This window comes from Aegilops tauschii, chromosome 4 (genome assembly GCF_002575655.3).
Source record: "Aegilops tauschii subsp. strangulata cultivar AL8/78 chromosome 4, Aet v6.0, whole genome shotgun sequence".
NCBI lineage: Eukaryota > Viridiplantae > Streptophyta > Magnoliopsida > Poales > Poaceae > Aegilops > Aegilops tauschii.
In genome coordinates this window covers 519,442,601-519,467,065 of record NC_053038.3, presented here as the reverse complement: position 1 = coordinate 519,467,065, position 24,465 = coordinate 519,442,601, and the positions used below count along the sequence as shown (strand labels likewise).

Below are 24,465 nucleotides of genomic sequence, written 5' to 3'. Positions count from 1 at the left end.
GCAAGATCCGCCGCCACCGGAGAAGAAGGGGGGCAGAGTGGCGGGCCCGGCACGGTCGGGCAGCAGGGCACGGTTAGCTGTTTTGAGGAACAATTAAGTTGGACCCACATGTCCTAACATAAACGGGCGGGCTTGGTTGACGACCAATTTAACCACATTTAACACCCCATGTGTCCCTGGGCTATTTACACGCTCAAATGTGTCGCACCACAGCCATTCGCTCGAACAACGTCGCACTCTAGCCAATTCACCTCAAAAACGTCGCACAGGAGCTATTGGCCCATTGTCACAGTGGCGTTTTTCAGCTGCCACGACAACACTTTTGGCTGAAATTTTGTGAAGACGAAGATAACTTCTCCGACAGAAGGGGCTATACCATAGCATGCTATTATTAATTGTTTGAGATGTTTATCCCTTATTGTTGCACCATTTTGATTGTGCGTTAGTCATTTTTATCAGGGTGATCTCTCACATTAAAATATCACGTAGTTACTGTTCTCTCCCAAGTGTAGCACCGTCTACAACATGTATCTTTTCAGGGTGCGCCATGTCCATTTCGCTACAAATGATTTGAGATGTAAGGCGGGTGATGATCAGACCTCACAGCAAAATCACTAGGCTGTCTTGACGTTCATGACAGGAATGTGTCCCAAGCTCAAAACATGCCCATCGAAAGATGAACAAGAGTCACATAGAGATGTGATTGACAACTTGGCCTACCGATTGAAGTTCTCATCATCAATGATATCAAATATGGTCTTGAATTGCTCAATATCAATTACGAGAGATATTGGTTTGAGTGGGAGTGCACTCTAGAATTAAATTATTTAATCAGTAGTGCAATTAATTAGGAACATTTTCTTAATGTAACTTGCATTATAGTTGTAGAATAATGGCTCATGGTTCCACCTTCCCCGTTGAAATTATTTAGTTGTTTATAATTATCTGGTTAAAACTTTACGATTGGTAACGTAATAAGAGTGTTGAGAAGGACTTTTTTTCTATTGCATGCTTTCAGATAATCTCCCGCTAATGCCATGGATGATGAGACTCACGTCCTTAGATCCAAAAGGCTAGAATTCTATCAAGGTCAAGTGTAGTATACTTGCTTCCATGAAACCCGAACTTCAAAATGTTTGGGATAGTTATGTTATATTCCTGGAACTGGAAATTGTTTTCAGAGATAAGGGAAAAGATATGTGATATCTAGAGCAATGTTTGATTGCAAGTTCAACTGAAGTGTTCACCATGCTTAAGACTGAAATGAATAGGTTCAGGACGTCCTAAGAGATAAAACCCTACATCCTGCTTGTGTTCTATTGATTTGGATGGAGTACAGAATACATGTTGATCTACTATGAGATCGTTGTGTGTCTTGATCTGATGATCTAAGTTGTGATATTTCCTATTGACTAGCCAAGCCTCGACTTATATAAGTAACCAGAGGCCTGGGATTACAAGATTCCTAGTCGGCTACGTTGATGGAGAGGAGCCCTCTACAGATTAGGAGTCCTTGTCTTCAACGGCAAGACTTCTTGATATTCCTTTCCATGGGCCGCCCAAAGTGGCCCAGGACAGAACCGACAAGGGGCTGCTCAGATCGGCCCACCTAGCTAGGAGTCGACATGGTGGGAGGCCCCCTAGCTAGGAGACCGTCACCAGTGGCGGGCAAGACCGCTTGCACGCACACTAGTATTTGGTCCGTAGCAATGAGAGAAGACACCAGTTACTAGTGGCGTGTAGATCGGCCGGCACACCACTAATAGCACAGTTGTGGTGAGTTGCGCAAAAGCCATGCCACCAGTAACATGGTATGTGCATGTCTCTTGGGCTTCACATACTAGTGGCATGCACCTCAGATGGAGCGCCACTAGGAAGTAGCTTGTTAGTGGCGTTTTCGGTATTTGGGACGCCATTGGTATATTTTTATGATTTAATAGAAAATCACATGAAAGAGTTGCATTTCAGATGGTGTACGTGCGCTAGTCACCGGGGATTCACGTGTCGGACAACGTCTGGGTGACGCCCGTGACAGGAGCTAACCGGCGTGCCTGACACCTCATCAAAGGGACCACGTCAACATACTAGAGCTTTTTGACTAGTCTTTATCCATGCAATTCTTTTATTATATCATCAATGCATACATATCAATTTGAGGATCAATACATTAATGACATGCTAACAAACAATTGTCATCCAACCCTCTAAACAGATGTAAGTGAAGCAAAAAAGAGTTTAACATGTGCTTCTATAAGGATTAATGCTCTAACAAGTGTAAGTACAGCAAAAGAGCAATTCTATAAATGTATGACCATGCATGATCTCTCCCAGAGCATACTTATTCAGATGTGACGATTCTTAAGAGCAATAAGCAGGGGCGGAGCCAGGATTTGGACATGAGGGGGGCGAAAAGCTAATGTTAACACAACTCATGGAACGTCAAATGTATTTTAAGTCTCATGATGGTCTGATGATAAATCATAAAAACATATGTTTGGAACTAGAAAAGCATGTTCCGTTTCCTATTAACTTAGATTGAACTTTACCACCACTAGCGTTGAACAAGTTGATAATGCCAACTTCGCAATTTTCCTGACCAATATAGTCATAGAAAATCATGTAATGTTGAAGGAAATCGTCTTTATTTTCTTTCGAAAACGTGTCTTAACTAGTTTCAAGGAGAAAGGGTTTGTTTGGTTGTCGGGGTGGACACAGGAAGATGTACGACCAACCATAGTAATCTATCAATAGTTGAGTATGTAGTAGTAGTTAACTTGTTTAGAGTTATCCACCGGTCAAATCGGCATGTGAAATCAAGATTTCAAACTCTAGATGGTTGCAAACATCCAGTTAGAAATGGGCAAGTTGATACCCTAATTGAGCCATCTTGAGTAGAAAAGACTACATGATGACAGATCCATCACGATGCATATATTAGACACGTCAAATAACTCAGGGCCAGGCTCCGAAATGCAAAAAGTATCAGAAGCTCAAATTTATATGCAATACTAATTAATGACCAAGATCATAATTCATGAAAAATATATAAATATTACTAATAGATACTGGTGCGTAGTGGTACCTGTTGCCAATATCTTCAATCATGGTCACCTGGCTAACAAGGTTGTATTTTGACGATCTGATCCACCTGTGTCTAGTCATATGCAGATAGCGGACTACACTGGATGGTGTCGTCTCCGCGACCAGTGGATGGCCGTCGCCCTTAGCACGACACGCGCGATGGCGGATGGCTTGAGTGGCGGCCGGCGACAATGGCAAAATCCCTAAGCAGTCAATACGCACCTAGATCAGTCAATCGGATGGATCACATTATCTAGGTTGTCCAGATCCGAAACAATAGCCAGCCACGACCGTACCGGACATATGTATGGGCTGTTGGGCTTAAGTCTTCCATATTCAGTGTAATACTAGTTTTTACACGGGCTTAATGATGCAATTACGTTAGTAATGTATAGTACACAACCTGCTAAAATCGGTTGAGGGGGGCGAGCGATTGGCAGGGGTCTAGCCCCTGCTCGCCCCCCCCCCCCCCCCCCCCCCCCCCCCGTCTCCGCCCCTGGCAATAAGGAAAAGATAAAATGACTCTCCAAGAATAGTAAATATTATGCGAATAAATAAAAATATAGGTCCAACCGAGACAAACCGGTAATTGTTGTTAACAAAAAGTGTTGCGGCGGACATATATAGTAATAATTGAATAAAAATAGGACAGCCTTAATTGTGTATGCCACGTACATATAGTGGATGACATCGACGATCAGTTGCATGTAGACGAAGGTGGTGAAGAATGGTTGTAGCCTTGCAGCTTGAACTTCCCTCCGTACACATCGGGGAGCTGGGACTCGTCGACAACGTCTCGGAGTGTGCCATTGAGGTCCCTATCATCGATGAACACAAACTTCTTCGTGTTGTTATCGACGAATGTGCACCCAAGCTTCCACGCCGCCAGGAACACGAAGGGTACGTGGACCAGGAACACCTGCCTCAACTGCTCCGGGTAGTAGTTCTTTATGATGTCTAGCCCCGCCACGCTTGCCTTGATGTCACAGTTCGCGTAACCCCACCCCTTCAAGCCCACCACCGCCGCAAACTTCTCTTGCCCCGTTAGGCAACCTGGCGTTTCAGGAAGATCCATTAATTTTTTTAAAAAAAATCTTCCGATCAATCATAGCTTGATCGACCTAGCTGCAGAGCTATGCGTTCATGCATTTAATTGGTGAATCGATGTGGATGCCTGGCGCAAGTCTTGTCGAGGACGTAGACGATGTAGCGCTTGAGCTCGTCGAAGTCACGCCGAGGGAAATGCCGGGCGGCAAAGAGGTACACCATGGGGCGACCCATCTTGTCGAAGCCCTGCGTGTAGACCTTCTCTTGCGCGAGCTGGTTGTGCACCTCGTCGTCGGAGATGAAGCCACGCGGCTTGACGGCCCGCTTCCAGGCAAGGTACTTGAGAAGCATCGCCGACGCCTTGCCGACGTTGTGGCCTCTTGTGCGCGCGCAAGAACCGCCGTAGCGTCAAGTTGTCCTCCTCCTGCACGTGTGTGTGTGTATGTGTGTGAGGAAGCGATGAACGGATGGATCATTATCACTATCATCGTGTATGGTAGTACATGATTGGATGCCAGATTCTATAAAAAAAACTATGATGACTGTTCATGTCATGGGAATGCATCTGCTCAATGGTTGGAGTATCAGTGTAGCTAGGTCACACTAAATAGCTCAATGATATGGTCCCCACCATCCTGCAAACATATGGGGCGACTGTCGTGCCATGTGAGCATGTTTCGATGATGGCCGGCAAATAAAGCAATTTTTGTTGGCTTTTGTAAATGTGCTACCCGTGCTCAACCTCGAATCAAACAAATATCATGCATCTTGGATAACACCCCAGAATAACTCCAGTCTACTTTCATAGATCATGTGCACAAGGACAGGATAGATTTGGACTGCAGCTAGCGGTAAAAGTGGAAGAAGACATCATATTTTAATCGATCGAGCCACAACTAGCAAACACCAGTTAATCATCAGGCCGGCTGGCATTTCCTTGTGGTAAATACAGAAACTATAGTAAGAGCATCTACAGCCGGACCTCTCAAATCCGCCTCATACGTCCGGGCGGGCCGCCAGATCACTGATTGGTCACGTTTTCTCGATCAAGACGGATGCCTCAAACCGGACTTAAAAGCCCGGGCTGACCCTACCATCCATCCACATTTTTCTCCTTCTGTCTGTCGCTGGCGCCACTTTCCACTCCACCCGTCCGCCTAGTAGCCATGCCCCCACGCCCCCGGTGAGAAGTGAGCCATTTCTGACGCCGGAGCGTTGGCTCGAGCTCCTTGAGCAGATCAGTGCTAGACGCGAAGCCCGGATCGCCGCGGGGCTACCTCCGGATGCAGTGGATTCGGAGGAGGAGTTGGAGGAGGAAGAGAAGGAGGAGGAGGACAAGTTTGAGGAGGAGTGGGATGAGCCGGACGAGGAGGATGTGGGGGACCTGGCGACGAGGATCTGCAGGCGGAGTAGCAGGCCATCCTTGATTCCCTTCGACCGGAGTCGGCTGCGGAGGCAAGACGCGGTCGCTGGCAGGAGATGGAGGTGCAAGAGGCCGCGGAGGAGGCGGAGATGCTCGCCTACATGGATGAGGTCGAGTAGGAGGAGGATGAGCCGGAGCCCACCTACCCGCCCGTCCAGCCGGCGCCCGGCACCGTCGTCGTGGACATCTCCGACAACGAAGAGTTGCTAGGGTAGTACGTAGATTAGTACATATGATTTCTTTTGGATGCTTTGTATGGATTTAAGGAATAAAATATGAGAGAGGTGAATGCAAACTACTTAATTTGAAGCATGCTCGGTCAGCGCCCGCAGACACACTCGAGCGCGTCCGTGGGCATTTGAAAGACTGGATTTGCCAAGTCCGGCTGTAGATGCTCTAAGATATCTCATCTACGGATGGCGTGGTATCAATCAAGCTTCCTTCTTGGCAGTAAATAGTTTGAGTTCGAGAAATATGACATGCTCCGCCCAATCCATTCATTTAAAATACAAAAAGTAAAGTGTACAAGCATAGACTAATGGACGGATTTAAATGTCTAACAATGTGTTTGGTTCAGTTGCGGAGTATGAGCTATGAGAGCATGGTTAAAATATAGCCAACAGTCGGCTATATAAGCCTGCCATATCATCAAGAGCTAGCAATACCATTCACTCATACAAATAGGGTTGGCTATAAGGTTAGTTATTGCATTAGTACTTTTTTCTATCTTCTCTTTTTTCTTTCTTCATATTTATTATTTTTGTCTAAAAGTACGCATATGGCTAGGCTCTTGCATAAGAGTCCACTGTCTTTACTCTTTCTTATCTCTCTCTTTCACATATGCAAAAATGCCATGTAAACGGGCTTATACCCTGCTATTGTACTTGCTCCGAGAAAATATCCCTGGGTTGAAAACTGTGAAAAGGCTGAAAGTTGTATGGTTGGAGCAACTGTGTATTTAATAAAAAATGTTTGTTTTGCTCCCGAGAGAGTATCCAACCAACTCCCACATGCTCACATGCTCCTTTAAAAACATCAATCTTACACGTTTCAAAAGAAGTCTGGAAAAAATTGTGACGGTTCATAAAGAATGTGTCTACAACCCCGAAAATTTTCAGGTCCAAATTCGAAATGCACATTGAGAAACAAAAAAAAGACAAACCCAGATGTGAATATTGTAAATTCTGCTTTTGTCTCCTTGTGACACTATTCATGCTAGATTTGGCATTTTTGTTTCTCAATGTGCATTTCAAATTTGGATCCGATTTTTTTAGAGGTTGTAGACACATACCTTATTGAACTTACAAGTCATTCATACAAGTCATTTCAAATGTGCATTTCAAATTTGGATCCGATTTTTTTTCAAATTTACAAGTCATTCATACAAAAAAACAGAACTTTTTGATACATTTAGATATCCTTTTTTTAAGTTGGTATCATCGGAGCATTTTAAGGGCCGGATGGTGCCACCTGATACTTTTTGCCCCTGAGAGCCTCTGAGACTGTTTATATGTTAATTGACCACAAAATACTATTTATAGGTAGGAACTAGGAACTAGGAACTAGGAAGAGAATGACTTGAAACCATGCTCGGATCAGAGCAAGAAGTGGCATGAAGACACGGTACTCCCTCCTTTCCGGTTTATAGGGCTCAATTTAAAAATCTCACCAACCAAGGTAGATGGTGACTGATGAAATACTTTTTATAGTTTGCAAAAGCACCCAATTAATGCTTTTGTTTTCCTTAAAAAATTGTGTTTATCCATGCATTAATTGCAATGCATGCATGCATAAAGTACATGCATTGGTCAATTTTCTCTTAATACTTGCATGCAATAATTTAATGCACCTTAAAATTTGAACATGTGATGGGGAACAATTGAGCTTTATAAAATGAAAAAACTAAAATTTTAAGATAAACCATATAAACCGGGAAGGAGGGAGCATTAAAGAAAAGTCACGCGCGCATGCAAGAAGCCGGTGAGGAGGAGGCGCACAGATCGAGGGATGCGTACTGCGTACCTTGGACGCTGGGTCCCGGGCCTCGGCGACTGTTCTCAGCTACGCCACTTTCTTCCATTCCGCCGCTTCGCCATTGCCGAGGCCGTGGTCCATCATTCCTGCGCGGCGCTTGAGGGGAAACCGGCCGTCGGCAGCAACGGCGGAGTGGTGGCTGCTGGAAAGCGGAGCTGGCTTGATTTTGTAGCAGGAGAAGGAGAGGTCGACGGAGAGTGGGCTGAGAAAGGTGTTGTGCCTCTGCCTGGACGGAGTGAGGAGAGATGGGGGAGCGAGCTGTACTGCAGTGAGGTGTATCAACTCACACTGTCTCTCGTCTCCTTGGGCCGTCTGGCCAACTATGTATTTATGGCGTCCGTCTGGCCAAAAATGGAGTATATATACTACGGTGTTAACATTGATACTTGCGCTGTAAAAAGAAACATTATCACTTATATTTTTGTTTCAAGGACAAGTAGCATATTCTCACTCTTAGCTGGAGTTTTTTTTCTTTCTAAATGAGGCATGCTTCAAAAAACAGACTTTTTTATGGGTACTTCGAAAAACAGATTTACGATGCAAATTAGAACTTAACACTTTTGCTTCGGTACAAACCCTCTAAACACATCAACGAAGGAGATCTCTCTATACCCCTTCATAATGAAGGGCAGCATGATCTTTTCTACAAAAAATACGTCGCCGATACGCGGCAAGTACATACCACCTGTAGACTGTGCCCTCGGCTTTTTTCTCTTTCTTTTTAAACTACAAAAAAGGAACACAGGCAACATGAATTGAACTCATGACCTCTTTGTTTAGAGAGAACAACACTAATCAACTAGGACATCTAAACACTCTTGCCAATTCACTTCTTTTTTTCATGTTCTTCTTCTTCAATTCGCGGAAGCCCCCGGTATCGTTGGGCCGGCCCATTGTAGAACCAGCCTTTTCATCTATTTTTTTTCTTTTATTTTCTGTTCATTTTTTTCTTTTCACTTTATTTCCTTTTTCCTTTTTCAAAATATACTCGCGCTTTAAAAAATTATTTAAAAAATTTAAAAATGTTCCTTTCTCAAATTTTGTTTATACAATACAAATATTCGCATTTTCAAAAAGATGTTAGAAATTTCAAAAGGTGTTCGGCTCTTTCGGTGTTGCTCAGAATGCCAAAACACATACATATTTAAAAAAGAGCGAAGAAAATTTTGAACACGAACATTTTTTGAATTTTTTGAAAAACACTAACAAATTTGGAATTAAAAAAGAAAATTATGAAAAAAAATTAGAAACCAGTTTTTTTATTTCACCAAACATTTCTTGTATTTGTGTAGAAATTTCTTGAAAACTGGATATTTTTCAAATCTGTGAACATTTCTTGAAATGACCACCTCCATTTCTTGAATATATTTGGAATTTTTAAAATATTTTTGAAATCTGTGAACTCTACTGTCGCTACAAGCAGGCCACTCCGCGGGTCCTGCTGTTGCAAAGCGTTGTCACGGTTGCCATCCCTTTCCTATCCCATCTCTCTCCTTCGTATATCCTGTTCGAATACGGTCCCCTTATGGTGGTGCCTCCATGGCTGGCGGGAGATGCTGATGCTGCAATGGGAGATGCACTAGCAACCTCCTTTCGCTGTCAAGGCCGGGCACCGATGCTGCAATCCCCCCCAACGCTCACCTCTCGGTGTTGGCTTGTTGCCGGAGCTCGGCGGGGACCGCAATATCACCACTGTTGCAGAAACATCATCAATGTTGTTGGAAAACAACGGTACAGGCACGGCGACGCTTCTACAACATAATCTCTGTTATAAAAAAAAATCTGCAAGAAGACCTCAGTTACAAAAAACTTCTGCAACAAGACCTCTATTGCAAAAGTTTCTGCAACAAGACGTTTATTGCAAAGTGGAGGGTTCCGCTTAGTCCCTGGATACATTAGATCTGATGGCTTGCGAGCTGGCCGGTCTTTTAAAAGGATCCACCGACGTATTCCTATTTTTGTGTTTTCCAAAAAAATGTTTGAAAATTTCAAAAAAAATTGTGGTGAAAAATTGTTCCCTCTTAAGAAAAACTATTCGTGTTTTGACAATCTGAGAAATTTTGAAAGACACCAAACATGTTTTTTGAAATTTCTGTAAAATTAACTAAAATGCGAATGATTGTATTTTTATCAGTTTTACTGCCCGCGTATTTTTTGTAACAGAAAAAGGAAACATAAAACAAAAATCGGAAAATTTTAGAAACAATGAAAAAACAAACAGTGAAAATTGAGAAGGAATAGTGAGAAAAAGTTCACGGATTAAAAAAAGTTCACAATTTATTGAAAAAAGTTCGTTAATTTTAAAAAATGTTCACATATTTGAAAAATATCACGAATTTAAGAATAGTCCACATTAAAAAAGTTGACAAATTTAAAAAAGGAAAAGAAAAAGAAAGGAAAAATAAAATAGTAGAAAATCGGACAAACAGAACCTGAAAAAGCAAGGCGTTGCCTTTTTTTTAGAGTCACATTTGGCGTAGAACAAGAAGTAAAAATGGTACAGTTGGCTTATCAAACTAGTAGTCCTAGATGGCTACCTTGGCTGGATGAGGTTTTGAGTTCGATTCTCAATTCCGGTACCAATTTTTGTAGTTAAAAAAGGAATTAAATGGGCCACAAATAGGAGTTGGGAAAGCGTATATGTTGATCTGTGAAAGATCAATATTGCCCTTATACGTTTATTAGGGGTGGGGGGGGGGGGGGGGGGGGGGGTGCACCGAAGCTGGACTCACTTAAAAAGCCAAAGGAGATTTGTGGCATGCAGATTATGTGTCGCCGATCTAAACCATGATTCAAAAAGATGTGGTCGCTAAATGTCCATAATCCGTTTGTAAATGGGAAGCCATATACATGTTCGTCTGGGGTCTTTTTCGTGGGTCTAAATATTTTGATAAACATTGTATGCAACAACTGATGTACAGAAACACAATGTTTTGAAAAAATCATTCATTCTGTTCTTCTTTTTGCTAGCTATTTGTTCTTCTAGTCGCTTGTTGTCTTCTAAGAACTCTTGCCTTTGAGTAGCAATGGTGCAGAAAAAAAAAAGGATAGAACCACATTTGTTTTCAGCAATTGAAAGTCGTCAACGATATTGCCAAGAGCAACATAGGTATATCGGAACCTTTTGCTGAAAAGGTTAGCTTTATTTGTATGTTTGAACTGCATTGAAGTTTCTTGTTGGTACACCTGTGTTGAATCTGTTTACTGTGTGTTCAATCTTATTGTTCATCTTTATGTTTCTTGGCGTGTTTTCTTGTATCTGCTTGTTCTCTTCCAATATCTCTCATCTTAGACCTATTCAATATGTGTAGTACAAAAAACAATTACCTCGAATCCTACAAGGCTAATAAAAATGTTGGTACTACAAGTTTATGTATGTGAAAAGTGTTGTGCTAAGTTTCAGACACATAAACTTAAACATATACGATAATGTACTGGTAAGTTATCGCATCTGAAACTTAACTGATACAACTGTCCCACATTAAGTTAGTGGGATTGAAACTTACGGTTATGTGATTGCATTAGTTAGTTAACTTATGTCAATTTGTGGATACAATTTCTTTTATATTTACTGAATTTACTTTATAAGTATGTAATGTTTCAAAGCCTGACCAATATTCATAAGTTGTAAAATGTATTCAGTCAAGTTAGATAGGGTTAGTTAATTTCATTGGATGACTTACTGAAAAAACAGATTTTACTTTCTTTTTCATAATCGTAACTTTTATGTTGTAAATCATGAATCTAAATTAAGCTCACAATGGGGAATACCTATTTATACAAAATATCTAGCCTTTGATACCACCGTGTCGCCCCACTATCAGGTGTTCAGTGTCCCCTATTTGCACGAGGAGAATGTCTACAAGAGCATGGTAGCCCACGGCTCTGCCAAATTAGACTCCTTCGTGGAGAGATCTGAATGGCCTCAATCTACATGCATCATGGATGTCTTCTATCAAGCTCAGATCATTGGGAGGAGAGGCCTTTTGCTAGAGAAGGTAATTTATATTAGCAGGGGACGTCGCCGAGGCACGACGCGGTCGCCATTGAAGACGGAATGGGCCAAATGTGGCTCCGCATCCTGGCAACAAGCACTTTATGTGCATCGCCAGACGAATGTTGTCATGAGGTATTTACTCAAACCATTCCATTATCAGTTTGATATTTTTACCATAACCAAAGGATCACTCGATCCATTGAGCTTATGTACAATCTGTGTAATTAATTTGATATTGTAGGATATCCCATTTCTTTGACAAGTACCGTGCGATTAAATCACCGACGTGGATACCATAGCTTACCAAGGAAGGTCAAAAGAGTGTGGTTTTGTGTAGCTTGAGCTACATGGTACCCCTTATCTTAGCCATCCATTTTTGCATCGCGATCCATGCAGGCACATTTGTCACTTTTGTTTCTCTCAAACGAAACAACGTATAAACTTCAAACTTTGCAGGAACAAAACATTCTAATTACTATGTGGGAAAAAACTTTCAGATTTTTTTCATGCATTTAAAATGCTAAAAATCATTTTTTAACCAAAAAAATCATCATTTTGTATATTTATGTTAGTCCAAAAAATCTGAAAGTTTGTTCACACATTGAAGTTGTAAAGTTTGTTTGATCTGCAAAGTTTGAAGTCCATATGTTCTTTCATTTGAGAGAAACAAAAAAAAAAGAAATCTTCTTGTTACAAGTTAGTTGGAGAGTACGGATTTCAAAGCAATGTTGAAGGGCTGAAGATAAGAGGTTCCATGTAGCTCGACCTACAGAGGAACTTTCTGAGGTCAACAAGGGGTGTCTACTACGCATCATTTATTAAGGATGTCTTTCGAGTTTGGATCCTGGATGAATCATTTGTTCAAATGAAGTGGGTGTTGAAGGGTGAATACAACCTAAAGCGTCTACAGACGTCATATCAGCATGCTCATGGTCCATGGGTCTTGGAAGACATTAACTATGGATTATTTAGTTCTCAACTTCCCCTAGTAAAAAAGAAAGCGGCCGTGGAAGAAAAGGCTGAATGGAACTCAGACGATGACAGTGTAGATGACAACGTAGATGTGGTTCAAGAGTGTAACCATGCATGTGACATACTCGGATTTCACCCGTTCAAAGAGATTATGTTCATGAGCAGCTTCACGAAAGAAACATGGGTTGCCACGGTACACACCTTCCATTTGAATAGCTCAAGTGTTGAATGCATAGGCAACATGAGCCGAGCGAAATATGATGTTTTTGAACTCATGACACGTTCCGATCAAGAATACAAATATTTTCCGTACACCCATGTTGGGTCGGTGAGTTTCATAGCAATAAATGTAATTTACAATGTCAATCATCTGGAGCCTGGGCATGCAATTTTAGTTTTGATTATTTATTTTCTGCTGTGGGTACATTATTGTTATTAGCTAGCAATATATTTGTAGCTATTGTTATGAACTATCAAGATTCCTGTGTGAATCTTGCATGTGTTTTTGACTCAAATTAAGCATCTAGCTAGTATGAACATGTCAATCATCACAGTGAGGTACCTGAAGTCGCAAGAAACGTCACATCATCCAATTTGCATCGACCAAACATGAATCACTCGTGACTCATCAACCTGAAACAACATTCATGCATGCCAGATCATCGGATATGCAGCAACATGCATCTTTTTGCTTACTTGCCTCATCATCATGGCATCACAAACACATTGGTCTGGTCTGGACCCACCTACACAACACTGTTAGTGTCCAGAGCGTGTCAAGGCATCACCTGAAAAGGATGCAAACGCTGTCAGCTCCCAAAATGCCTCAACGATACAAGAAATAAACAACAAGAGCATTTGTTGTAAAACATATATAATTACTTGAATGTTGAATCTTTATTTAGTATAGACTTCAGAGGAAATGAAAAATGAATGCTGCATTATAGAGAAACGACAACGGCTGCAAACTGATGTCAAAGGTGATCAAGATAACCTTTAATCTACAGCCGGATAAAACTGTGTAGTAACTTCATTCGGTTCAGCTATCCAAAGTGCATCCATCAGCCAAATTCAAATCCAGCACCAAAATCACGGTGACGAAAAAATATAGCACTAAATCTAGCATCACGACACACAAAAAACCCTATGAAAATGGATGGTCCACATTAACACCACCAAGTATCCAAATCCGCCGATTTCAAAAGCAATGCCCATTCCGTACTCACCTAAATCAACAAACGATTCGGGAATCAAACCTTACAAACACACTAGATCTAGCAAGACAAAAAGTTACCAGAGCAACGGATCCAAATAGACTACTAGTTCCAGCGCGGCCTACTTGCTCCACAACAACGGCCGACGAGCACAAGAACATGCTGTCGGGATGAAAAACATAGCGGGGCAGTGGTGGGTGGGGGAGAGGTAATGCACCCTCACCGACACTCAGATTCAAAAACGTCACCTCTTTCCTACACGAGCACACGGTGGAAAATGCTACAGCTGCATAGAAGAAAAACAAAGAGTGGGTGCGGGAAAGCTCACCGACGACTCCCGCCGTCCGCCGCTATTCTTTTTGTTTTGTTTTGCAAATGAGTAAATTTCATATAATTTTTTGCGGCTAAATGAGTAAATTTCATTAATCGACCACAACCATTACTGTCATGTTGACACATGAGGTCAACCTCATCAGGAGCACATCGCAACACACTGCAGTTTTAGATAAAGTATGGCCTAACTGAGCTGGCATATGACTGACCACATATTGCTCCTGCCTTACCGATCTAATTTCATGTTGGCGTCTACCCAAAAACTGCTTGTCATCTCTCACAAGTGCAGGGATCAACGGCCTGTTGGGCTGGGGATCATTGATCATATGTGTGAGTGTTGTACAGTTCGTCTCCAACACTAGCCTTTCCGAATTCTGATCGAACAATGATTATATGTGTGAATGTCCGCCGCGATTCAATCCGATCGAATCCAGAAACTCGTGGAGGGGAAATATGAGACTAGCAGAGGAAATGGGGCGAGTGGCGCAGAAATCGAACTCGAATAGCCCTCTCTCCCTGGATTGAATGCCAGTGCGTGAGTGGGGAAACGCGGGGGAAATATGAACAACCGCGCGCGCGGCGATTGTCAACCGCATCGGTGGATTCCATTGTGCCCACAAGTCATACAGATAGAGCGTCTGTGGGCAGAGTAGCACACGCATTAAAAAACGGCTTGCGATGGAGAAGCGACGCGACGCACACGATCTGATATGGACGGCATCGACACTGTTCATAACTGCTGCGAAACTGACGTGGTTCACCAGTTACAAAACTCGTTTTCTTTTTGGATGTTATCTCAGAACCAACAAATCAGCAAATGTTTGCTGGCCTCCCTCAATTTTTTTTTATTTGCTGCCAGATGCGTCTAACAAAATAATACGAGGTTGCGATGGAGTGGCTAAAAAATTAATACCGTGTTCATACATTGTATGTTTTTTGGACTGTGCTACATATTGGTGGGGTGACAAATCCAGTAATCCATCGCCCTCCCAGCCGTCAGATTAGCCAGGATCAAGCAGCCCAGTATTCCTTTCGCATCGAAAACATGCCCATGTTTCAGAAACACTCATGCGCGCCGGATTGCAAAATGCTCTGTTTTGCGACTGAAACATGAACAATGTTACAATCTCAGGCTGAGTTCTCACATAGACGTGTCACACTTAGGAGGCGGCGCGGATGCCACGGTGAAAATCAATCAAGTGAGCCATAGTGTTTTTCTTTTTCTTTTTTGCATCGTCAAACATTGCAGTACTACTTTTTTTTTAAATCGTCAAACATTGTAGTTGTTGTATGCCGTGGGAGAAGTGGACTCTAGCTTTGTTTTACCTTGTGTACCGTGCCGGCCGACTTCCTGCACAGCCTTGGTCAATATACATATCGGATCCGATCCATCCATCCATCTATATATCCATCCAATGGGAGATCGATCGTTTGCGTAGCGAAGCCTAAACCACGGGCCGGATCGATCCATGGAACGCCGCCTGCGACAGCGAGATTCCAGTGACCTGGACCTACCCGACGATGTGCTCGCCGACGTGCTCCGCCATCTCCCGCCGCGCTGCCTCGCCGTGTCGCGCTGCGTCAGCAAGGCCTGGCGCCGCGCCATCGACCAGCGCCGCCTCCTGCGCCCGGACCTGCTCCCGCTCTCGCTCGCCGGCATCTTCATGAACTTCGGCTGCCACACATTCTCAGAGTTCTTCTCCCGTCCCTCCTCCTCTTGCAAGAAGATCAACGCCAAGCTTGACTTCTTGCCTCCCATCGAGCACGATCCCTATGAGGAGGAGGACTATACCGTCTTCGAGCACTGTAACGGTCTCCTCTTGACCAGCGAGTGCGTGGTCAACCCTGCTACGCGACGCTGGGATCCTTTGCCTCCGCTCATGCCCTTCACCAACCCCATGGGGATGAGCCGTGTTTTCGGTCGGTATCTAGCTTTCGATCCCACCTTGTCGCCTCACTACCAGGTGTTCAGGGTCCCTTATCTGCCCCCAAGGCCTTGTCAGCCCGGAGACCGAGGCTACCGAGGTCCTGAGGATTATGTAGACCCTCTGGTTGACAAATCTGAATGGCCGCCGTCTACATTCATCTTGAATGTCTTCTCGTCAAAGTCGTGTCGTTGGGAGGAGAGGTCTTTTGCTAGACAAGGTAATGCTGCAGGGATTGTTGCTGAGCTGCGACTGCGACTGCAACATGGGTGGCACTATGGTGCCGTCTATTGGCGACGAGCACTTTACGTGCACAGTCAAAATAATTTTTTCTTGAGGTATATATGTACTCGACGTCTCGACCCATTCCATTATTAGTTTGATCACGCTGACGCTTATTATAACCATAATAAAATGGCTACTCAATTAGTCTGTTTATTTTACATATTCATAAGAGTGATTTGATTGTACAGGATATCCTTGACAGACGATACGTACCGTGTGATCAAACCACCGACGGCTATGGATATCAGGGTGCACTCTTGTCTAGGAAAATCCAAAAAAGGGGTGTACATTGCATCATTCATTAAGGATGTCTTTCGAGTTTGGGTCCTAAATGAATCGTATGGTCAGACGAAGTGGGTGTTGAAGGGCGAATATGATCTTAAGCGTGTGCAAGCGTTTGATAATGATGTCCATGGTCCCTGGGTCTTAGAAGACATCAACTATGATTCATTTCGTTCTCAGCTTCCAAAAGCCAACAAGAAAGCAAGAGTTGAAGAGTTTGAGTGGAGCTCAGAGAATGATGATGATGATGACGATGATGCTGATGACAAGAGTGAGATTATCGGAGAAAACAACTATGAAACATTTCGTTCACAACTTCCGGAAGTCAACAAGAAAGCAATGGTTCAAGGGAAACTTGAGCGGATGCGCGATAACGAGGCTGTTGACGGCAACGAAGAGGAGCGCCACCGTGCATGTGACGTGCTCGGATTTCACCCCTACAAAGAGATTCTCTTCTTGAGCTCCTTCAAGGAAAGAGAATGGAAGGCTACAGTGCATGCATATCATTTAAATAGCTCAAGGGTCGAATGCTTAGGGAACATGTGCCCAACACAATACCAGCAAATCGAAGAGCAAGAACAGCAGGAACTGGGAGTACGTGAATTTTTTCCATACACGCCATGTTGGACCGGTGACTATCCTAGAAACAAATAATTTATAATTCCTCATGTAGGCTGCTTTGGTTTTGTTTATTTCCTAGAAACAAATTGATCGTTAATGTTATGTTTGTTACCCGTGGTACACAACTGTTGTTACCAAATAGCTAGATTCCTCATGTGAATCATGCATGTGAGTTTGAATCAATTAAGCATCTAGCTAGTATATACGAACAACTAGAACAGTACGCGCCAGGTTTGCATTACAAGGCAAGAGATTAACATAGTGAGAAGCATAATTAACAAGAAGCACTAATCTTTGATATTCAAGCCTAATAATATTAGGGGTAGACTTAAGAGTTTACCTAGAGTAGGGGGGCAATGGCCCCCTTTGGCCCCTATGAAGCTCCGCCACTTCCCGGCAGGGCTGCCCATGCTAGGCAACCTCCACCAGCTAGGGGCGCTGCCACCTCCGCTAGCGTATGACGTAGCAGCAGGCCAACATGTAGCCCATCGCCACGATGGAGATGAACACCGCCGGCAGTACAACCTTGAGAAGAAAGGTGGACCACTCCTTCATCTTCGGTCGGTCCTGCAGCAAGAAGGAATAAGATAAGATAAAATGTGAACGAGTAACAAAGGTAAGATGATGTGATGAGACACCTCCTCTTCTTCACGGGTGCAGAAGTGCGTCTTCTTCTTCTTCGTCGGGTGCAGAACTGCGTCGGGTGGTTTTCTTCTTCTTCGTCGGGTGCAGATCTGCGTCGGGTGGTTTTCTTCTTCTTCGTCGGGTGCAGAACTGCGTCGGGTGGTTTTCTTCTTCTTCTGGCAGGGGCACTTCTCTGGCAGGAGGAACTGCCTAAATGGGGCGGCGGCGAATGGGGAGGAGGTGATCCACGGGATGAGGAGGAGGAAGAAGAAACGGATCTGATCCTCCATTGCTCGATGGCTTGCTTGCTTGGGGTGATCGAGGAGGAGGAAGAAGAAAGGTATCTGATCCCCATTGCTAGGCAGAAGAAGATGGCTTGCTGAAGGAGGAGGGGAGGAGGAGGAAGAAGAAAGGGATCTGACCCTCCATTGCTCGATGGCTTGCTTGCTTGGGGTGATCGAGGAGGAGGAAGAAGAAAGGTATCTGATCCCCATTGCTAGGCAGAAGAAGATGGCTTGCTGAAGGAGGAGGAGGAGGAGGAAGAAGAAAGGGATCTGACCCTCCATTGCTCGATGGCTTGCTTGCTTGGGGTGATCGAGGAGGAGGAAGAAGAAAGGTATCTGATCCCCATTGCTAGGCAGAAGAAGATGGCTTGCTGAAGGAGGAGGAGGAGGAGGAAGAAGAAAGGGATCTGACCCTCCATTGCTCGATGGCTTGCTTGCTTGGGGTGATCGAGGAGGAGGAAGAAGAAAGGTATCTGATCCCCATTGCTAGGCAGAAGAAGATGGCTTGCTGAAGGAGGAGGAGGAGGAGGAGGAAGAAGAAAGGGATCTGACCCTCCATTGCTCGATGGCTTGCTTGCTTGGGGTGATCGAGGAGGAGGAAGAAGAAAGGTATCTGATCCCCATTGCTAGGCAGAAGAAGATGGCTTGCTGAAGGAGGAGGAGGAGGAGGAAGAAGAAAGGGATCTGACCCTCCATTGCTCGATGGCTTGCTTGCTTGGGGTGATCGAGGAGGAGGAAGAAGAAAGGTATCTGATCCCCATTGCTAGGCAGAAGAAGATGGCTTGCTGAAGGAGGAGGAGGAGGAGGAGGAAGAAGAAAGGGATCTGACCCTCCATTGCTCGATGGCTTGCTTGCTTGGGGTGATCGAGGAGGAGGAAGAAGAAAGGTATCTGATCCCCATTGCTAGCAGAAGAAGATGGCTTGCTGAAGGAGGAGGAGGAGGAGGAGGAAGAAGAAGATGGCTTGTTAATTATGCTTCCTTGATTTTTACCATATGCTTCTAATGTAGACATGTAGTGCACACCACAACAATGTTTTGGCAACATTAAATTGTGGACCCAAATCTTGCCCAACAAGCATGTAGGTTTCTAAAATCAAATTTATGTGCTTCCAGTACATGATATCATCAAATCATCGATTTTGTGTTAGCCATGCTTTCTACCTTTTGATTTCCCACACATGGTTCTATGCCGACTAGGGGCATCCAGAGATTAAGACTGGTTGCATCTACTTCGGAGACCACTAGTCGAGTTCGCATACAATCGCCATGACTCAGACGTTCGAGCTCTCGTGGTATCCAACCTCAAGGCCTTCACATGGAAGAATACCAAGGGTGCTCGGATAGGGGTAACACAACTTCTACAAGCCAGCATCGTGGATCACGCCTTCCATCACATGATGGCTAGGTCACATTTGAATTTTCAAAATTTGACGCATGAAAGCTATTTGACTTTGCCTATTGAAGCATACTCTCCATATGATAGTAGCAATTTTTACTTTCTTTGCAAACAAATTAAATGTTTGTATGAACCGTGTGTAATTATGACTGGAAATATTTCTCTTTTCTTTACTGGAAATATTTCTCTTTGATGGACGCATGATAATATTTAGTTGGAAACAATTCTTTAGTTGATGGAAACAAGATCATGATGCTTCTCAAACATGTGGAATTGTTTTCTTTTTGATGGAAGCATGTTAAAAGCAATTCCCTAATATATTTTTTTGAATTGTTTGAATTCCCTAGTTGATGGAAGCAAGATAGCGATGCTTTTGAAACAAAATATCATGTTACCTAGGAGATAAATTTCAAAAAGGTCGAAGTATCATGAACCATTTGTACATTTTTCACCTCCAGACTATGTATTTTGCACCACCCAAATGAAACCATACAAAGCATATGGCATTTCACCTAAAACCGATGCCTAGAGATCTCTAGAACTAAAATTTTGTTGAACCAACAGAGATGAGAAAAAATAATTTCAGGTACGACTAAACAAATTAGATGGACATAATAATTTCAGACACAAATAAACAACATAAGTACACAAAATTATGGATATAAAAATATGGTGTTTTTTATTTGAGAAAAGGATGTTGGGATGGGTCGTGCTACACGTCGGCCGGCAGATCTTTTTGAAAGATCCACCGGTCTACGAGCCGTCCGATCTGCCGCTATCTTCGGGTCAAGCGTCGTTGTCACTTTCGCAACAGAAGTCGTGTTGCGAGAACCCTTTTGCAACACATATCTTGTTGCAGAAAAATATGTGTAACAAAGGTTATGTTGCAGTTTTTTTTTTTTGCAACAAAGGTCTTGTTGCAGAATATTTTTGAGATTTTTTTGAAACGGATCACAATTCTTGCAATTTTTTCTTGCAACAGATGTCTTGTTGCAGAAAGTCACCGTGTTGCATTGCTTGCGGTCATGGCCTCGAGCAGAAGCTGGACTCTAGGTTACATGATTCAACAAAACAATGGGAGGGCAATTTTGAAACATTTAAGAAACTGGACTCTAGGTTCTTTACTTCTATTTGTTGTGTATACGCACGGTCCCTGTTTCCTGCATATATACGACGCATTGTTCTTCCGTCTATGCATCCAGCTGTTCCGCGTACGGACGTACGTACTACCGGCCGGCACATCCAAACTCCAGATCGACCGACACATCTCGGCATCTCGATCGATGGAACGCCAGCGGCTGCAAGCTCGCCAAGACCACGACCTAGCCGACGATGTGCTGGCCGACGTCCTCCGCTGGCTCCCGCCGCGCTGGCTCGCCGCGTCACGGTGCATCTGCAAGGCCTGGCGCCACCTCCTCCACGCCGGCCTGCTCCCGCTCTCGCTCGCTGGCATCTTCATCCAGTTCGAGGAGCACGCATTCCCGGAGTTCTTCGCGCGCCCCTCCTCTTCCCCGGTTCACACCAAGCTCGACTTCCTGCCTCCGGTCGTCTCCCCCTCCACCGAGATAGGTGATGGTTTCGATGAAGGCTACTTCGAGCGAGACCACTGTAATGGCCTCCTCTTGCTCAGCAACTACGTGGTTAACCCTGCCACGCGGCGCTGGGATCCTCTGCCTCCTCGTCCAGACCTTGACCCCATGGGGATCGCTCATGGTTTCGATATGTATCTATGTCACGGGAACAGCAAGCCCCGCCAGGAGAAGCCCAGCCCAGCTGGAACGGCCCAGGAGGGAGGCCAGGCCCAACCCAAGGGTGCAGGGCTCGGAGTGGACCAAGTAGTATAAAAGAGCAGTGTGGTGTTAGTGTTTGTTATCGTTGGATCACCAGACCGACCGCCGCCGCTGGGCGTGTATCTCTCTTCCCATCCCCTGGCTCTTTTCCCCCAATCCCTCCTTCTTGCTTGGAACCCTAGCTACTAATTCGTGTAATATCTTGATGATTCAGAGCCAATTCGACCGAATCCACCTCAAGTACCGTGCCAATCTAGCTTTTGATTGCTGCTCCTTCCTGCACGGCGATCCCTGGATCAAAGTGGCACTAACCATTCCAGCAAAGTGGCAATTCCTGGATCAACTTTACTAGGCCTATGAGCAACGTCGCCGGTGACTCCACCAACGAAGCTCAGGAAGCAACATATATATTTTAAGCACTCACTCAACTGGAACGCAAATCAAAATCAAACTTGATAGGTGTGATTGTGGAACGGGCCGGGGCGGACGGGCGTTCCCTCCTCGTGCTCGCGTGGGTGGAGCACCGGTGCTCCCTCGACAAGCTGCTGCTCTCTCTCCACGGTCGCAGCCGGGGACGGGCGAACATGCTCATTCTGTGTCGTGGCTGTGCTGGTGTTGCCCCCTGATCATTCTCCTCCCTTCCCGCTTGCTTGCGTGTGTGTGCTGTGATAAGAGGCACGTTGTAACATTGTAACTATCTGGGATTTTAGCCCACTTTGATCAATATATTCAGGTGGGGACCCCACGCCAACCCCTGAGAATTCAAAAAAAAACGAAGATCAAACTTGAAAAGGGGAAAGAGAAAATAAATAAATTTAGAGTATTATTAGTTTTTGTACAACAAAGATGAGAAAAACAATTTCAGGTGCGAAAAACCAATGCCCAGAGATCTCTTGAACTAAAATGTTGTTGAACAACCAAAGATGAGAAAACCAATTTCAGGTGCGGCTAAAAAAATCAAATGGAGATAATAATTTCGGGTGCAAATATACAACACAAGTAAACAAAATAATTGGAATGAAAAAAATGATGTTGGGATGGAGTGCTACAAATTTCTGGTAACTTTTGCCTCTATAAGTAGTGTCAAAATACTATCGTTGGTCCCTCGCAAAAAAAAAAAAATACTATCATTGGTTTCTCGCAAAAAATAAATTACTATCGTTGTCACCTAAAAAATTTATAGCTAGAGCACGAATCTTGAAACGTACTAGTATAAAATTACGGAAAAACTAACGCCCACACATGTGGGCTTTTGCACATCACCCACACGCCTCCATCACCACTCATTTTGTCACGTATGAACAAATGACATCAGCAGAAATCTTTTTGGTTTTCGGCTTAAAAATGTTTTATCTTCTAATTAAAAAGTGAATTAAAAATCCGTTTTCATCATTAAATCCGTCTCGACGAGATCTTCAAAACTAGACCCCATGTTGATATGTTTCGACGAAATTTTTTTTGCCCAAAAGTTGCCATGATGTTTACACTATAGTTGCCATAGTGCTTAAACTAAAGTTGCCATGTGGCAATTTTAGTTTGTAGATCATGGCAATTTTAGTTTTTCGATGATGGCAATTCCAGTACTTTGATCATGAAAATATTTTTTTTATGAATAATGACAATTTTAAGTGCATGTATCATGACAATTTTAATTTATGGTGCATGGCAAGTCTAGTTTCTTAATTCCCCATTTTATAATATGTCAAAATTTACTTTTAAATGTAGAAGAAAATAGCTGAAACATATCATGGCAACTTCAGTATAGACATCATGGCAATTCATGTGCAACAGACACGGCAACTTTTAACCAAAAAAAATTTCATCGAAATATATTAATATGAGATCTAGTTTCAAAGATCTCGTCGCCAAGGATTTAATGGTGAAAACGGATCTTCAATCGGATTTTTCATTTAAGAAATAAAACATTTTAAAAACAGAAAATCCAAAAAGATTTCCACATGCATGCATGCGGTGACATGGCGTAGTCTGTGTGATATAGGGCGTGTGGGCGGGTTTGGCTCCCACCACACGTGTGGGCATTAGCGTTGTACTAAAATTACGCCATGAGATAATTTGTTTGTGTACGACACCGGGATTCCTGCATATATACGTTACATCGTTTTTCCATCAGAAGCTGTTCCGTGTTAGATACTACCTACCGGCCAGCACATCCAGCTCCAGCCTGAGAGATCGATGGACGACCTACCGGACGACACTCTCGGCGATGTTCTCCGCCGTCTTCCACCATGCTGGCTCGCCGTGTCACGGTGCGTCTGCAAAGCCTGGCGCCTGTTGGGTTTAGTCCCACATCGGTTGTTGGGGGAGACATAACACGACTTATAAGGGTGGGGGTGTCCCCTCCTAACAGGCTAGTCTTTTGGGGGGAGGGCCCAAGGCCTGTCATAAGTAGGTGTTGCTTTCCGGTTGGGCCTGGTTGACGCATGTGGGTCGGAAACGCTGGTGATACCGGACCCGAGATTGCGTAACAGCGCCGCACCACCTCCTGCACCCTGACCTGCTCCCGCTCTCATTCGCCGGCATCTTCATCCAGTTCGACTCCCACGCATTCCCGGAGTTCTTCGCCCGCCCCTCTCCCTCGCCGGCCAACACCAAGCTCGACTTCCTGCCTCCCCCCAGGTATCCCTTTGATGAGGTAGGCGACGGGCTCGACGAAGACTACTTTGTTCGAGACCACTGCAATGGCCTCCTCCTGGCCAGCCTGTACGTGGTCAACCCCGCCACGCGACGCTGGGATCTTTTGCCACGCCGGTGTCCGGCCGATCCAGAACGGGTCACCTTTTGGTCCAACGACTATCTAGCCTTCGATCCTGCCGTGTCGTCCCACTTCCAAGTGCTCAGCATTCCCTATTTGCGGCCATCTACACACATCCAATTAGACCCCTTGGTGGAGAAATCCGAATGGCCGCCATCTACATACATCCTGGATGTCTTCTTGTCAAAGTCGGATCGCTGGGAGGAGAGGCCTTTTGTCAGAGAAGGTGATGTTGCAGGGATCGTCGCCGAGGCACGACAAGATCACCCCTACGGATGGTCATCGGCCAAACGTGGCGCTGCCTACTGGCCACAAGCACTTTATGTGCACTGCCAGCCTAATGCTGTCAAGAGGTATACATATATATACTTGATTATAACATT

General features: G+C 44.2%; 2 protein-coding genes and 1 long non-coding RNA gene across 3 annotated transcripts; 1 reads left to right on the top strand and 2 right to left on the bottom strand.

The window, feature by feature from the left end:
- Window positions 1-3,778: 3,778 nt before the first annotated feature.
- On the bottom strand, window positions 3,779-4,156 carry LOC120961831 (SEC14 cytosolic factor-like). Its single transcript, XM_040388275.3, has one exon. It carries the CDS (start codon window positions 4,154-4,156, stop codon window positions 3,779-3,781), a length of 378 nt encoding a protein of 125 aa, XP_040244209.1.
- Window positions 4,157-12,907: 8,751 nt separating this feature from the next.
- LOC141021574 (uncharacterized) lies at window positions 12,908-17,903 on the bottom strand. The gene is made up of 3 exons (XR_012182902.1): window positions 17,853-17,903; window positions 17,555-17,781; window positions 12,908-13,342 (listed from the first exon to the last, which is right to left on the bottom strand). It is a non-coding gene; the product is annotated as an uncharacterized lncRNA (long non-coding RNA).
- On the top strand, window positions 15,434-17,311 carry LOC123493745 (uncharacterized). Its single transcript, XM_073497291.1, has 3 exons — window positions 15,434-16,364; window positions 16,500-17,187; window positions 17,294-17,311. Exons 1-3 carry the CDS (start codon window positions 15,571-15,573, stop codon window positions 17,309-17,311), a joined length of 1,500 nt encoding a protein of 499 aa, XP_073353392.1. The 5' UTR covers window positions 15,434-15,570.
- Window positions 17,904-24,465: the final 6,562 nt, after the last annotated feature.

Excerpts from the sequence above, each read along its gene's own strand:
- LOC120961831 (XM_040388275.3), bottom strand. The coding sequence starts at position 4,156 with ATGGATCTTCCTGAAACGCCAGGTTGCCTAACGGGGCAAGAGAAGTTT.
- LOC123493745 (XM_073497291.1), top strand. The coding sequence starts at position 15,571 with ATGGAACGCCGCCTGCGACAGCGAGATTCCAGTGACCTGGACCTACCC. Across the intron at positions 16,365-16,499 it reads CAAAATAATTTTTTCTTGAG|GATATCCTTGACAGACGATA; the intron begins GTATATATGTAC and ends TTGATTGTACAG.